The 16,658-nt window shown below is 51.3% G+C and overlaps 1 protein-coding gene across 2 annotated transcripts in view; it reads left to right on the top strand.

Moving 5' to 3' along the window:
* LOC133109880 (calmodulin-binding transcription activator 1-like) overlaps positions 1 to 16,658 on the top strand; it is a 420,257-nt gene that overhangs the window by 347,847 nt on the left and 55,752 nt on the right. For both annotated transcript variants that reach the window (XM_061219606.1, XM_061219605.1), the window contains exons 7-9: positions 3,554 to 3,707; positions 9,831 to 9,971; positions 13,436 to 15,750. In XM_061219606.1, coding sequence (XP_061075590.1) covers positions 3,554 to 3,707; positions 9,831 to 9,971; positions 13,436 to 15,750 — 2,610 coding nt within the window. The remainder of the gene's footprint in view (positions 1 to 3,553; positions 3,708 to 9,830; positions 9,972 to 13,435; positions 15,751 to 16,658) is intronic.

Below are 16,658 nucleotides of genomic sequence, written 5' to 3' on the forward strand. Positions count from 1 at the left end.
GTTAAGAGCTGGTAGGAAGGGTCTGCCCCGCCCCCCTCTGTGGCCCTGTGGTCTCCCAGGCGACGGGCTGGGTGCAGATTGATGATGTCAGCCCGGAGTGGGCACACACCAGCGCCACTCTGATTTATTGAGCACTTAGCATTGATGAAGCCTCAAACAGGAGTCAAGCTGATGCTACCGCGGCATTCTTCTTTATCACAACCGCCATTCTGCCACCAAGGGGCTGTGTGTGTGTGTGTGTGTGGGAGGGTTTGTGGGTGTTGTGTGTGTGTGTGTGTGTGTGTGAGGGTTTGTGGGTGTTGTGTGTGTGTGTGTGGGTTTGTGTGTGTTGTGTGTGTCTGTCAGGGTTTGTGTGAGTCTGAGTGTGTGTGTGAAATAGGGAGGGGGCCTAGCATTTTTGATTAACTGCCAGTTTGGATCAGAATTGATAATGGTCCTCACTTCACTGTTAAATATTCAGAGGGCATTGTGACGGTAGCGAGTGCTTACATTCAGAATGATGTGTGTGTGTGTGTGTGCGCGCTTAGGTGTGCGCATGCGTGAGTGTGCATATATGGTGTGTGCGTGTATATACGGTGTGTGTGAGTGTGTGTGTATGTGTACGTGTGTGTGAGTGTGTGTATATACGGTGTGTGTGAGTGTGTGTGTGTATGTGTGTATGAGTGTGTGTATATACAGTGTGTGTGAGTGTATGTGTGTATGTGTACGTGTGTGTGAGTGTGTGTATATACGGTGTGTGTGTGTATGTGTGTGTATGTGTACGTGTGTGTGAGTGTGTGTGTGTATGTGTGTATGAGTGTGTGTATATACGGTGTGTGTGAGTGTGTGTGTGTATGTGTGTATGAGTGTGTGTATATACGGTGTGTGTGAGTGTGTGTGTGTATGTGTGTATGAGTGTGTGTATATACGGTGTGTGTGAGTGTGTGTGTGTATGTGTGTATGAGTGTGTGTATATACGGTGTGTGTGAGTGTGTGTGTGTGTGTGTGAGTGTGTGTGTGTATGTGTACGTGTGTGTGTGTGTGTGTATGTGTACGTGTGTGTAAGTGCGTGTGTGTATGTACACAGTGCAGAACCTCCCCTCTCTCCCTGTTTCAGCGGTGCATGCTCAGCCCTGTTTGTTTGGTGAAGGGGATGGATGTTATTCATGGCCGCTCAATGTGCTTTTAAACCGCATCTATTACTCATAAGCTGTCAATTGAGGTAATTTACCGCGGTAATTCTGGCTGCTTGTGAATGCTGGCATTTTGAGCTGGTAAATACTTTGAAGTTAATTGAGGGCATCAGCTCCTCGGAGAAAGGGGCGTGTGCGTGTGATGGCATCGCATTCCGTGCTCCCGCTTACCAATTACCCAGCGCCCACCTCTCTCTCTTCCAGTTCGGAGCGTGCGGAGGGGCGACTCTCTCAGCGCTTTGTTGGCGTTCCAGCTTCCTGCTCTCCCGGTGTACTCCGGCAAACGTTCCCAGATACGTGGATATGGGCCGTCTCGGAGCCCTGGCTGCGCTCCTCCTCGTTCTGTGGCCTGGTTTCCCTCCACTCCGCTGCACGCGTGTCAGACAGAGCGCTTTTACACTCTCTCATCCTCCGCCATGGAAGTGCCACGGCAACGCTTTTGTGCTGACACCGAATTCTGAGCATCCATCTTTCTTCCTCTCGCTGATACCCCTCCCTCTCTGCCCCCCCCCCCCCCCCCCCCCCCCCATGCATGTCACTCTCGCTTAAATTCACCTTCAGAAATCCACCTCCCTGTCCCAATCCCATAGTGACTGGAATTCCCAGGGTTGTCTTACAAATAGCGAATGCATTAGTACAACAACAACAAAAATGGCAACCTTATTTTTCATGTCTCCCCCTTTCATGTCTCCTCACTCAACGGTAACGTACTCAGTTAGATCCACTGAGAAAAAAAACAGCAAGCAAAATTCCTCCTGTTTTTTGCACAACAGCTGTGAACACTACTTGTTCAGTTTTCGTGACTGATTCACTGAAGTATTTATGCAAATCAAGTGAATGTTAAACCAGGTCCAGATAGTTAGTGGGCACAGTTCACAAGTACAGTCAAGTGTCACGTTTTTGTGGCGAAACATGACCTTTGACCCTGAGCTCAGTCTTTGTCAGATAGCTCTGCGCGAGGGTGACGCCAGGCGTCCTGTTCCCTGCTGTACTGGTTTACGTCCCAGGCTGTGCGTAGACTCGGTCGTTTGTGCACATTATGTTTTGTTTTCATCAGAAAAAGGTGTTGATGACGAGCCACCTCTGAATTCACAGATAAAGTAAATGGATGCTTTTGCTCCCACCAGTTGAGCAAGCGCTGATTCAGGGGATTAATTTTAATTTGGCACATAAATAATGGCTCAGGAATAATAATGACTAAAAAAGAAACCGTTGAGCCGCGAATAAGATGACGCCTTCAATATTTTTATGGAGCGGCTCGCTTGCTCATTTCACAGAATTGGACCATTTGAAATGAATTATTTTTATTCAAGTAAGATGGTTATTGGAGTTGTCTAAATATTTGTCTCTATACAATGAAATAGTTCCCTTAAATTATAGCGGAAAACAGATTACACAGGGCATGTTCAATGTCATCTCCGTGCTCCCGCAGTTCTGCCGTGGGATGACTCATGGAGAATAATTGCCAGTCACGATGAATAATTCCTGTGTCTGTTACCCCAAAGACGGACACCCCTGCGCAGAAGTTCAGTCTGCCTCACCAGCGGGGCGGAGGCCTAAAAATCACTGTGCTTGCCGCGAGTGCGGTTGTCTTTGTTAATCTGACTCATCCCGTATTGACCCCATTTGCATAAAAATGAAACCCTGAGCACTGAAATGTGTTTAGATGGCGCACTTAAATATTCATGACCCCGACGTGGCACCGTGTGGCTGTTTCCCTGGCAGTGCCACTGCGTGTGCTCTCTCACACACTGTGGGAGAAACCCCGCAGAATGTATTTCAGGTACTTTCAACCGCTTAATGGGGAGAACATCACAGTCCTTTTGTGGATTAGCACCCCTCTGTTCTTTATCTCCCTCTCTCTTTCTCTCTCCCCCCATGTCTCTCTTTTTTTCTCTCTCTGTATCCCTCTCTCTAACTCCCCCTATCTTTCTCTTTCTCTCTTTCTCTTAATGAACTGCTTATCAGCACTGATACGATGCTGCCTAGACGATTCTTCAGCGGTTTTGTGTGATTGTCCGTGTTCAAGGTTCAAAGGGTTGGGTTCAAAGGGCTGGTTTGAACCCGTGGTTCTCTCTGTGTTCCCCTGTAGAACCCAGATATCGTGCTGGTCCACTACCTGAACGGTTCTGTGTGTGTGTTCCTCTGTAGAACCTAAACATCATAATGATCCACTGCCTGAACAGTTCTGTGTGTGTGTTCCTCTGTAGAACCCAGACATCGTGCTGGTCCTCAATCTGAACGGTTCTGTGTGTGTTCCTCTGTAGAACCCAGACATCGTGCTGGTCCTCAATCTGAACGGTTCTGTGTGTGTTCCTCTGTAGAACCCAGACATCGTGCTGGTCCTCAATCTGAACGGTTCTGTGTGTGTTCCTCTGTAGAACCCAGACATTGTGCTGGTCCACTACCTGAACGTGCCGGCCATAGAGGATTGTGGGAAGCCATGCGGGCCCATCCTGTGCTCCATCAACACCGACAAGAAGGAGTGGGCCAAGTGGACCAAGGAGGAGCTGATTGGCCAGCTGAAGCCCATGTGTGAGTGTCTGATTGGTTCTCTACTCTCGCACCACACTTCCCTCACTCTGGGACAACAGGACAGGACACCAGGTTCTCCCCACAGCACAGAGCTAGTAGCATGGACCAGGGCTGGAACTTGTGGGGTGAACGCTGCTGATGATTCTAGGGCCCACAGTTTCACAGGACCCACAGCCGGAGAGGACCCACAAAAACTGTGGTAGGAATTAAAAAAGGGGGGAGCCCCGAGCACTATTCTTTCAGGGGGCTTCTCTGTTGCTACGTTTGAATTGGTAGCGAGGCCCCTGCATGGAGCAGTAGCTGCCAGTTGTGCTGAAGCGGAGAGCCCATTGAGTCCTGACCTTCACCGCTGCAAAGCGGTGACTCCACAGAATGCAGTTATGAAATTTGTCATAATCAAAACATCTTGAAAGAAGTCAACCTTGAGTGAATGTCGCATTATGACAGGACTCTGAAATCTCTCAATTACATTCCCGGTACAAAAACTCTCAAATCTATGAATTACACATTGCCAGTCAGACGTTTTATCTGCACAGACACTGATTTGTCGTCTATTGTTTTGCGACCGCAGACACTCTGATCTGAACGAGCTCACCCAGCGCAGTCACACACACGCACACACACACACACACATCTCGTCTCCTGCGCCTAGTTTATCAGTGTTTTACGCCACATTGCTCTGTATTATTTTATTTGATTGGATGCCCTTATCCGGCCTTATGGCAGCAATTCATGTGAAGTATATTGCTCTCTATCCCACCAGCTGTGCCTCGCAAAGTGTTTGAACTCTGCATATTTCGGGTGACCCGTCCAGTCCCCCCCCCAGAGCCGCGTCCCGCAAGGTTTATGGAGCCGCTGCCGGTCCATCTGCTCTGGGGAGGGCTTCATGTCCTGTCCCGCCCTGTCTGAGAGACCTTGGGCTTCCTGGGGACCAGTGGATTCGCCCGCTTCTTTCACAGCGACGCAGTGGAACTTTCTAGTAGCTCTAGTGAACATTAGTCATCACGGTGGTACAGTGGGTAGGGCATCGGGGCCTCTTAGAATGAAGGTCCTAATCTTGGCCTGGGCCTTTCTGTGTGGAGTGTGCTTGTTCTCCTCGTGTTTGTGTGGTTTAGGCATTAACAGGGCGTTGCTATAAAAGAGCATGTATACTCAGTCAAACTACCCTGGATCAACAAAGATGAAGAAATAATAATAATCAAAATAAATAATTACAGCATAACCGTAGTGTATATAGTTGGGCCAGAAACTAAGTGGTCATTCACAGTTAGCCAGGATAACTGGATGGAGTCAGGGCAATGTTTACATGGTCGGGACACACCCTGGTCCACTTACACTCGTGATTGGTCAGTAGTCACAGGAACCAAGCTTGTGTTTCCTCATTGGCTCTGAGGTGTTTGACTTATGATATTTGATAACTGATCATGTGCAGAATCAATGCGTCCTGTTCCTCAGTCCTTACCACAGGTCAGTCACACACACGCCGTCGACCATGGATACTTTCTGCTCTAAATTATGGGATTCCTTTCCTCACCTGTTACTGCTGTGACCTCAAGAACTGCAGTGTGAAAAACGGCACGGTAGCTGAACAGACAAAGGCTTGGATTCAGTGAGCATTTTTACATAACGCCAGTAAATGAGCTAAATGCAGTTTCTACCAATTCCAACACACAGATTCTCCATTCATTTCAGTGAACATTTAACTTGCCCAACTGTATTTGTATTGAAGAAAAGAGCTGCCATTCAGTGAGTCAATGTGAAGGACAAATATTTATGTTGATTGAATTCAAAGCAGACAAAGTCAGAGAAATGTTAGTTCACCCAAGAGGGGGAGTGTGAACACAGAAGACTCAAAGACTGGTGAAAGGATTCTGACTCAAGGCCTCTCGTGTGAATCTGTAACACTGTGAGATCTGTGGAGTGTATTATGCAAACTACTTGTAAAGATCACAGTCTCTGCCATCACTTTTATTGCCTGAATCACTGCAAATCCGCTCGTTGCAGTGCTCAAATACACGCAGTTATAATTCTACTGTTTCCAAACAACCCCTTGTGGGAATCGGAGCAGTCTGTACACAGGACTGCAATTTTCAAAAGATACAGTGCAGTTCAACAGATACAGAAAATGCTATTTTCAACAGATACAGCACCTAATTATCTTGTCGCTTTCAGTAGGGGGGGGTCACTTGAAGTCTTTGGAGCCGGTGTACTTCAGGGAGATTACTGTACCCCGACTAATTCGGAACATCTGAACCTTTTGTTTAAATCAGCACCTTTTAGCAGTAACGTATTGAGCCATTAACTGGGTGATTTGTTAGCCGCGTTAGAGCCCCCGGATCAGGCATCGCTAGCCGAGCGCCCGCGTCGAGTGACCCGTACCGCCGCTGCCTGGATCTCGGTGGAGCAACACTACCACCTAGTGGCGGAACAGCAGCAGTGCAGGCGGTGTCCTTCTACAGTAAAGGAGGCGAACTGTATATTATATTACCTGTATATCACCCTATGTATTATTCATGCATGGATCTATACATCATTGGTACAGACTGTTCTCTGGATCGGCCTGTAGCTGACACGCTGGGCCTGTCCCTGCCGGGAACATGTGTACCTACATCAGAGAACAGGCAGGACTGCAGCACCTGTCTCTAGGGAGGGACCCTGACACCTCGTCATCCGACCCGTCTCCCACAACTCCTCTACAGCATGGAGAGGATGTCTCCTCCGCCCCCAACTGGCCCTGAATTGTCCTTCTGTGGAGGGACTGGTAGTCAAGGGCAACCCAAGGTCACAGGGTGGATTACACTGACGATTGAGATCTGGCGGGTATTTCATGAAGCTGAATGACTGAGTTAACTGGAGTTAAAGTAAAACCTGGACCAACTCTTTTTACTTCAGTCCATATTCCACATTTGAGAGGGTTTGGGGTTTTACTCAACGCAGTTATCCTGCATGTACAGTGCTAATTGTGTGGTGGATGAGTGCCTATTTCAGTGCCTGTTTTAATTGGTGGATTAGCCAAAAATAGGTGTACTTTCGACACAGTACATCAGACAGCAGACTCCTTTTTTTGGGAGGGGGTGTGTTCAGAGAAGTTGTCATGAATGATGTCTGGGTTTGGTACATGCTGATCTGTTTTATTATAAGGTTTCTGTGCCACATTCTGGGCCTTGCTGCTTTAGCAAAAGAAAATTAATGGGATGATCAGACACTGAATTCTCACACACACACACACACACGTACGCATACACACACTCCTCTTAATGGGCTTCTGAGCACAGAATTGTGTTGTGAATGTCCTCCCTCTCTCAGGCACCCAGGAATAAAATGAGAAGACTATTGTCTGTGTGTCTTCTTTAATGCATTCCTTCAGAGCATGACAGTGTGAGGACATTCTATTATATCTCTTCTTCATGGTGAACCGCAGGCCCATTGAGTGAAGTCCCCCGCCGCCCGTCTACGAGGCCTCTACCCCTCCCCCAGAACCCCCACCCCTGCGCGGCAGGTCTGGGGAGAGGCGGGGCCAGCACCCCGGCCTGTTCCACCAAGGCCTGCTGGGTAATGGGGAAACAGCCCCACACGCTGACCTCCAGCTCCACTGCAAGCAGGGACAGCAACACAGCCTGCTCTTTATTACAGGGGCCGAATATTACCGGCATTCTTTACACTTTTACTGTTCTTAACGTGTAGAATAGATCCACATCATCACATGTCAGCCTATGAGAGAGCAGAGGAGTGTTCAGATCAGAGGAGCTGCATTTTCAGGGCCCGGCTGGGGTGTGTTTTTTTATTTTAGTGCCCCATGAAAACGTGGAAACATCACACTGGTGCCAGGGAGATAAACCCCTGAGTGACAGAGCCTCTCGGGGGCCGGATGAGGACAGGGGTGGGTGAGGTTGCTGTTTCGTGCCGGGGCAGGGTGTGGGTGGGGCTGTTCGAGGGGCGGGGGGCGTCACAATGGTTTCAGAGAGAAGGGAATTGTGGGATTGAGCGTTGCCGGTCTGCTCGCAGCTCTGGACCAGGCCGGAGTCTTTGCGCCTCGCTCCCGCTCCCATTGAGGACGCACGTGCTACCGCTAACGTTACCCCCGGCCTGAGACGGGCCAACCATGATGTAATCCCCCACGCCTGCCAGAAATGAGCTAGCAGGGCCAGATTTATTTCCCATTCAGAGTGGCTCACGCGGGCGGCGGTAAGAGCTGGCAGTAGATCAGGTTATTTACGTGCCTATCGGACGCGCGCCGTCCATTTCCACACACGGTCTGTTCACACAGCCACCGCCGCAGAGCCCTGCAGCGTACGCCGAGCGTGGCCTGGGAGCGGAGCCTGCAACCCGCTGGTCTGACGCCTTCAGGGTCAGGGTCACTCCAGCAGTCCTGTGCCAGGACCCCATAGGTGTCCTCCGCACTGCCTGCCTCACGCGTGCAGTATTGCTCGTCTGTTGCCTTTATTCAGTAGCTGTGTTTCCTCTCCGGTTTCGCTATGCTATACCTATCACCCGGAAGAAGGACTGTGGATTTTACCTCCCTCCCTCCCGTTTTTTTAAATATCTTCTTAACTGAAAAATATTTTTATAACTTAATTCAATTAAACTAAAATGAAGAGTGCCTTGAATTGTGGAGATGTAATTCATCAGCTAGTTAATTTCGGATTTTCATTCTGGTCGTAACTGGGAGCTATCGTTCCCAGATCTGTGATAGCTGAGTTCTACTCGATGTTGATGTACGTTCAGACAGTGCAGTGTGAGGGTGGGTTTGTGTCTGAGCTCTGTGGCTATCTGTCTGTAGGACTGTATATGCTGGAAATGGTGGATACTGACAGCACAAGAGACTTTGTGGACTGTGTGTGTGTGTGTGTGTGTGTGTGTGTGTGGGTGGGTGTGTGAGCGTGTGTGTGTGTGTGTGTGAGTGAGTGAGTGTGTGTGTGTGTGTATGTGTGTGTGTGTGTGTGTGTGAGCGTGTGTGTGTGTGTGTGTGTGTGTGTGAGAGTGAGTGAGTGAGTGAGTGTGTGTGTGTGTGTGTGCAGCTCAGGAGAGGAATGGGAACATTGACTGTGGCCTGCCCGGGGCTGTTTGAGTGACAGCTGTGTCAGTGGAGTGTTCAGACTCTACAGCTCAAATCATATCTGCCCAAAGAGTGCTAACATTACAGCACAATGGCGCTCTCTCTCTCTCTCTCTCTCTCTCTCTCTCTGTTTCTCTGCCACTCTCTTCTCTCTCTCTCTCTCCATCTTTCTAGCCCTCTTTTTCACTTCCCTCTCCCTTTCTTTTCCTATATTTCCTCTCTCTGTTCTCTCACTTCCTCTAGTTTATCATCTCTCCCCTCCTCATTCTCACACATCTTTTCTGTTTCTCCCTCTCTCTGTTCCCCCTCTCATATATTCCCTCATTTCAGTACATGTCTTTCAGGCTCCATTTCTCTTCTTCACTGCCCATCTCTCCTCTCACCTGATCTGTATCTGTATCTCTCTCTCTCTCCCTCCCTCCCTCCATTTTTCTCTGTTCGTGGAAGCAGTGGGCCGTAGGGATTAGATATTAAAGCTGCCTTGATTTTGTTTGATATTCTAAATTTGCTACACCCCAGAGCTCTTGGTATTTTCATTAATATATATTTCCTTTGAAAGGGAGGTTATGGAGGAAGCTGCCGCGCGGCTACAGCGGCTGTAATAGCATTAGAGCCAGAATGGCGTTAGCAGGGGCGCAGTCGCATAATTTTGTGTGTGTGCGCAAGGCGGCCCGGTGCAGAAGGGAGAAGGGAGGTGTGTGCGAGAGCGGCTCTCCTCATTTGCTGCCGCGGTCTGTTCCTCTCCAGTGGTTTTTGCCATCAATGCAGCTGCTGCGTGGGGAGGAATGTCACCTTCAGCAGCCAGCCAGCAGGACAGGCTGCAGTACCAGTGCCAGGCCAGTAGATGTCTCTGCCGTGCACTGGTTCCACAAGGCCTGTCCCTTCTGCCCTCCACATCCATAGCGGCTGTAGATGTGGGTGTGGGTGTCCCCCCTCCCATCCCGGCCCCAGATGAGGAGACAGGGATGGCCGATTTGGGTTCTCTCTCCCCTTTCGGCAGGTGGATGTTGGTGGAGGGGGGTGGCGTGGCTGGCTGACTCTGTGTCTCCCTCTCCCTCTCTCGGCAGTTCATGGCATCAAGTGGACTTGCAGCAATGGGAGCAGCAGCTCTGGCTTCTCTGTGGAGCAGCTGGTGCAGCAGATTCTGGAGAGCCACCAGACCAAGCCACCTCCCCGGACCCACAACTGCCTCTGCACGGGCACCCTGGGTAAGGGCGGGGGGCGGGGTGCACAGGGGGGGGGGGAACAGAGCCTTTGGGCCTGGGGCAGAGACAGAGGCAGGCAGGACGAGGAGCTAGGCCAGCGATCATCCATTCTGGCCCTGGAGTCCAAATCCAGCCTTGTGTTTATTTTCTCCCGTGTAATTAGTGCTACCGGGGTAGCCAGACTCCTTCACACCTGGAACCCAGGTAAAGGGAGGTGGAACACCAGCAGCTGCTGATCCCTAAGCTAGGCTAAGGCTAAGTCCTGGATGTGTTTCTTTGGTGGCACGGTGGTGCAGTGGGTAGTCACAGCAAGCAGGTTGTGGATCAGGGCCCTTTCTGAGTGCATGTTCTCTCTGTTTCCGCGTGTGCTTCCTCCAAATACTCTGGTTTCCTCCCACAGCCAAGACATTTTGTTATTGTTATTTTTATTCAACCAGAGAAGCTCCATTGAGAACGTGTTTCACTTTTTCAAGGATGCCATGGGAGAAATGCCAGAGAGAACAGTTGCCAGTGGGGAGAGACAGAGAGACTGTTTGGGTTAAGGGCCTCTTCCTTTATCATTTAGGGACCTGACTTCATTTCTCCAGATGCAGATCAGCATCCCTACAATATGTGCCCACCGGGGGCTTGAACCAGCAACTTCACATGAAAGTTAAGCTTTAATGGGATATTGCTGTATCCCATTGCTCAGTCAATCAATGAATAAAGGTTAGTAAACTGGCAGTACACCTTGCACAAGAGGACTGTGATGAGTGTTGGATTCTGACAGGAAAGCAAGCTGGTGTGAGCATACGTAGCGCTGCATAAATTGCATGGCACATTCAGGGTCACCTGTGTGTCACCATCCTCATCACACACGCACTGTTACACACACGTGTTCACTAAGGGTCTCAGGGTAGACCTGCCCCTGCACCACTCATACCTGCATCATGTGACACCTCAAGGCTGATTCTGTCTCAGGCTCAAATGCATGTCTTAAATGTAACAAAAAAATGTACAGTTGAGGAGCTAGACATCACATGACATTTTTTTAGCAGACACTTCTATCCAAAGCCACATAGAACAAGCGCATACCGAAGGTCATTAGAACAACTACAGAACACAGGTCAGATAAGGTACAATTCCCATAAAGAATCAGTTGTCTACAGCCATGAAAATCATATAGATCATCATATATAGATAAGGTAAACAACAAGCGCACCAAGATAAATACAAATGCAAACGTGATGGTCCACGATTAAAGCACAAAGTACAACAAGAGGGCGAGAAGATTAAAGGGGCAGTTCACCCCAAAATGAAATTAAAGTAGGTTTCCTCTTACCCAGAGTACTATCTATCCATCGCTGAGTTTGGCTGAGATGTGATACATTTTCTAGCAAGCAGAAACATTTCTGCCGAAGCACACCAGTATCCTTGGGCGAGCAGAGCAGACCGGTGGGGGTGAGAACTCTGGAAGGTTGAAGACGAGTCGGGCGGCCGCCTTGTGGAGGCCCTGTAGCAGCAGGATAGCACAGGCTGAAAGCAGGGAGCTCCAGAAGTCAAACTGAGCAATTACCGTAGCCTGGATTACCAAGTACCTGCATGGAATATGTGGTCAGGTATGGCCGTGATGTTACTGGAACCTGGTCTTTGAAGTCCAGCTGGTCGTCCAGGACCCCCAGGCTCTTAGCTGAGGCTCTGCAGGACCACCCCCAGGCTCTTAGCTGAGGCTCTGCAGGACCACCCCCCCCCCCCCCCAGGCTCTCAGCAGAGCGGGAGGCAGCCGCCGCAGGGCCATCATTGGTGATGGTGTGTTATTGTAGTCTGTGAGAGATGATGAGCAGGTCCGTCTTGTCAAGGTTGAGCTTTAGGTGACGCCTGGCGACCCACGATGTCTACTGGGCAGGCACATACTCCCTCATTAACCTGTGTGGCAGAGGCAGGGAAAGAGAGGAAGAGCTGAGTATCATCAGCAAACCAGTGATATGAAAAGACATGTGAAGCATGACTGAGCCCAGAGATTTGGTGTGAATGGAAAGCAGCTGAAGCCCCAGTGCAGAGCCCTGTGGGACTCCTGTAAGAAGGGGATGAGGTGCAGAGATAGACCCTCTCCGGGTGACCTGGTCGGACAAGCTAGAAGCAAACTAAAGAGGGCAGTCCCGGAAATCAGGGTGGAAATCAGGAGTTGGTGGGCGACCATGTTGAGTGCTCCAGACAGGTCAAGGAGGATCAGGACAGACAGGAGAGCAGTCTCCATCGAATGCCCGGATCAGAGGCCGGACTGGTGAGGGTCAAGCAGATTGTGCTGTTGGAGAAAAGATGATACATCAGATACACAGAACATTCCAGAGTTTTGGACAGTAAAGGCAGTAATGATACTGGGTGATAGTTCTTGTCATATAAGGGGTCTATGGTAGGTTTCTTAAGTGGGGTTACATGAATCATCTTACAGTGTTGGGGAACATTACCACAAGCAAGGGAAGTGTTAATAATGGAGGACAGAGAAGGAAGCAGCTCACTGAATATATTCTGGGGGACAGCTGATGGGATAGGGTCAAGTGCACAGGTGGTTGCACAATGGTTTGTGATGAGTATGTCTGGGGCCTCCGGCATGGTGAAGGTCAGTGCCGCAGTGGGTCTGCTTTGGGGAGTAGGTGACATCGCCGGATACCAGCCACCTTCCTCTGGAAGAGGGCCTTCTGCTGAGAGGAGAGAGAGAAGGGGCAGGGGGATGAATGAGGAGGGAGGTGCAGTGGGTACGTGACCTAGGTGCAGATGAATCATTTCTATACCCAAATGTTCACTGCTATTAAGAGTTTGTACTGCTAAAATCTTCCTTAAAGGGTATGGTAAAAGAGCCAAATTCATACTAATCTTCCCATAACTTTTTCTTATAGCTACTGTCGAATTATGAATTCAGATCTTTCATTTGTATCCCCTGTTCATTTGAACCCTCCAGTTTATAATTTAGGCTGTCAAATTATTAATTGGGATCTTAATTTGAGAGTAAAAAAATCCATTAAACATTGAATTGGTTTAATAATTTCGATGCAAATTAAGACAACGTGGATGAATTAATGGTACAAGCTGAAAGTCTTCAGACTCCCTATGTGAAGGGCTGTGATTTATTTTGCTCTGTCCAGTTTAGGTGATGATAAAACTTTTCAGCTGCTCGTTGCAATTTCCACAGAGAGATGAGCAGGATTCAGAGATAAACATTCTATTGATTTTGTGTTTTATGTTTGTTTTATGTTTTTGAAACTGCTTTTATCATTTTTCTTCAAACTTTCTGTAGACATAAATCAAATCAATAAATAACCCCTCATGCATACACTGCTCTAAAAAACAAAATGGAATGAAGAAATGTGGTTTAATCAACGCCATGTCTAAGCCTCGCTCTCTCTCTCTCTATTTATCTCTTTCTCTATTTCTCTCTCCTCTCTCTTTCTCTATCTCTCTATCGCTCTCTATCTCTCTCTCTCTCTCAGGCGCAGGGAGCAGTTTGCATCACAAATGCAACAGTGCCAAACACCGCATCATCTCCCCGAAACTGGAGCCCCGCTCGGGGGGGTACGGCAGCGGGCACTCGGAGGTGCAGAACAGCGACGTGTCGGAGGGCAAGACCGAGCACAGCCACGGGGGCGGGGGCAAGAGCGGGCGGGGCGGGGCGGACGGCGGGGGAGGGGCGCGGGAGAAGCGTAACGGGAAGGTGCACAAACCGGCCCTGCTGCACCAGAGCAGCACCGAAGTGTCCTCCACCAATCAGGTGGAGGTGCCCGACACCACGCAGAACTCGCCCGTGTCCATCAGCAGCGGGCTGAACAGCGACCCCGACATGGCCGACAGCCCGGCCGTCACGGGCATGGGCCACGTGGCCTCGGTGATGGGAGGCCTTCCGCAGAGCGCCGCCGTCTTCATGTCCGAGGTGACGGGAGACCCCGTCTACAGCATGTCCCCGACGGGGGGCCCCAACGCCCACCTGCTGGGCTCCGACCCCACCTCCCAGAGCCTGGTCCTGGCCGTGGCCTCCGACGGGCACAAGTTCGCCTTCCCCGGGGCGGGCGGCGGGGGCTCGGGCGGGGCGGGGCCTGCAGAGGGGCTGGCCATGCTGTCCTCGGGCGTGTCGGAGGAGCTGGTGCTGTCCAGCAGCCTGGACGCCGGGGGCATCAAGCTGCCCGAAACATCCGTCAACTTCGACCCCGACTGCTTCCTCAACAACCCCAAGCAGGGCCAGACGTACGGGGGCGGCGGGCTGAAGGGGGACGGGGGGTCCCCCGGGGCCTCGTCCTCCTCCGCCATCGCCAACGGGCTGCAGCGCTCTCCCCCCGGGGCCGACGCCGGCTACAGCTTCAACGCCGCCCTGGTGAAGAACATCAAGACGGAGGACACGTCCTTCGAGCAGCAGCTGGCCCATGAGAGCGGCTTCCAGGGGGGCGAGGTGGGCGGCGGCGGGATGCCAGGCTCCGCGGGCGTGGGCCAAGGCACCCTCAGCCTGACGCCCACGGGCTCTCTGCTGCCCTCCGGTGGCGGGCTGAGCCCCAGCACCACCCTGGAGCAGATGGACTTCAGCGCCATCGACGCCAAGCAGGACTACTCCGCCGGGGGCGTTTCGGGCGGGTACGGGCAGCCACTCCCCAGCCCCCACCTGGCCCACCCCAGCCGCTCCCCCAGCTTCTTCCTCCAGGAGGCTCCACAGCCCCCCCAGCAGGGCAGCCAGGGGGCCCCCCAGAAGAGCCACCTGCTGGAGCAGAACTCCCACGACTCCGGGGCCTACCTGGGGCTGCAGGTGGTGAAGACGGACTCCCCCGACAGCAACGGACACATGCACCTCCACCACCACCACCACCACGCCCACCAGGGCACCCCCAACTGCAACGGGGGCTCCCCCACGGAGAGGCCCGGCCAGGCCGGGGGCTCCCTGCAGCTGCTGCAGTATCAGGGCAGCTTCCCCGGCCTGGGCTCCGAGCACGAGGAGGTGGTGAGCATCGAGCAGGCGTCCAGCGTTGGGAACGGCCAGGGAGGGGGCACCGACAGCCGGGCGGACGGGATACTCAAGACCGGGGATCACCTCCAGGCCTGCAGCGGTGGGAACGGGGGCGAGGGAGCGGCCGCGGAGCACTACCTGCAGCAGGCAGCCGAAAACGGAGGAACAGGAGGGGGTGGAGGAGGAACGGGAGGAGGCGCTAACGGAGGGACGCTACGCAACGGGAGCACCACCAACGGCTCGGCAGGCAGCCCCCACCAGCAGCTGCAGCCCCTCCTACAGGGGGCGGGGCTTGTGCAGGGCCTCTACAACACGGTTGGTGCCCACCAGGCGCTGGGCGGAGCCGGAGGGGGCGCGGGGGCGGGCATGGAGATCAGCCTGGACCACTTCGACATATCCTTCGGCAACCAGTTCTCCGACCTCATCAACGACTTCATCTCTGTGGACGGGGCGGGGGCGGCCGTGGGGCCCGGGGGGGCCCTGTACGCCCACCAGCTGATGGCCCAGCCGGGGTCGGAGGGCCAGGCCTCGTCTGGGGGGGCGTCCCAGCAGGGTGCGGAGGACGCGGGCGGAGGGGGCCGGGGTGGGGGGGTGGGGTACAGCCCCACCGAACTCTGCCTCCAGCCCTGCTGCAGCCCCCAGTCCCTGGCAGGAGGGGGTGGGGCCGGGGCGGGGCCGGGAGAGGCCGGCTCGCTGGCCTACATGCACGTGGCGGAGGTGGTGTCGGCCGCCGTGGCCCACGGCACTCTGGGAATGCTGCAGGCCACCGGGAGGCTCTTCATGGTGACGGACTACTCCCCCGAATGGTCCTACCCCGAGGTGAGGCTCCACTGCACCGCTAACCGCTAACCGCTAGCCCCACATATCACTGCTCACATGTCCTGCACAAGTGTGTCTGGCAGACCTGGGTCAAATACGTTATTATTTTGGATTCAAATACTTTTCTGTGTCCTATTGATCTTGCCTGGTGCAATTGAGCCAGCCAGGAGGACCAGAAGGCAGAGTTTCCTCTTTTTGAGAGCATTTCATAGGTTCATAAGCTCAGTAAAGCTCAGTAGAAAAGTATTTCAATCCAAGACAATTATGTATTTGACCCAGGTCTGGTGTCTGGCTATACACTATTCTGTAGCTACAAACAGGAAGGCAATGCCAGTGAACCACAATGCTTCTTTAAAAGAGGACTTCAAGTTGATTTGCTGTCCATTACTTTAGACATGATTGCACCTAATACAGTATCTCTGACTTTCTGCAATAAACATGGCATAATTGTTTTGTCATGTTGGAACAAAAATTATTAAAATTGTGTGGTCTAGTTGTTATGATTGGTATGTATTTTTATTTTGCAGTAATCCAGGCCCATAAATTGAGATATATATGAAGTGCACAAACATAATGCAAGAGCTTAAAATAGAATTTAAATGTTATACATAACTGCATAACATTTAAATACAAATAGTGTACAGTTATTACAGAGAATTGTTTTCTTTACTGCTGAGCCTAATTATGGAAAAAAGGCTTTAGTCCATTATGGGTTTATAGATTCTGTGCTTTCCTGTTTTAGCTTAACATTGGCCAGTGAAGCTAATGATGCCAATTACAAAACATATATTTCAAAAGGTAGAGTTTTAACACAGAGCAAATTAGAGGCCTTGAGTAGTTTAAAAAACTGTGTCTGACTAAATAATTACGAAATTAAACTAAAATAGAAAAAGTAATTGCTATTCTCT

The sequence above is a fragment of the Conger conger genome, chromosome 14 (assembly GCF_963514075.1).
Source record: "Conger conger chromosome 14, fConCon1.1, whole genome shotgun sequence".
NCBI lineage: Eukaryota > Metazoa > Chordata > Actinopteri > Anguilliformes > Congridae > Conger > Conger conger.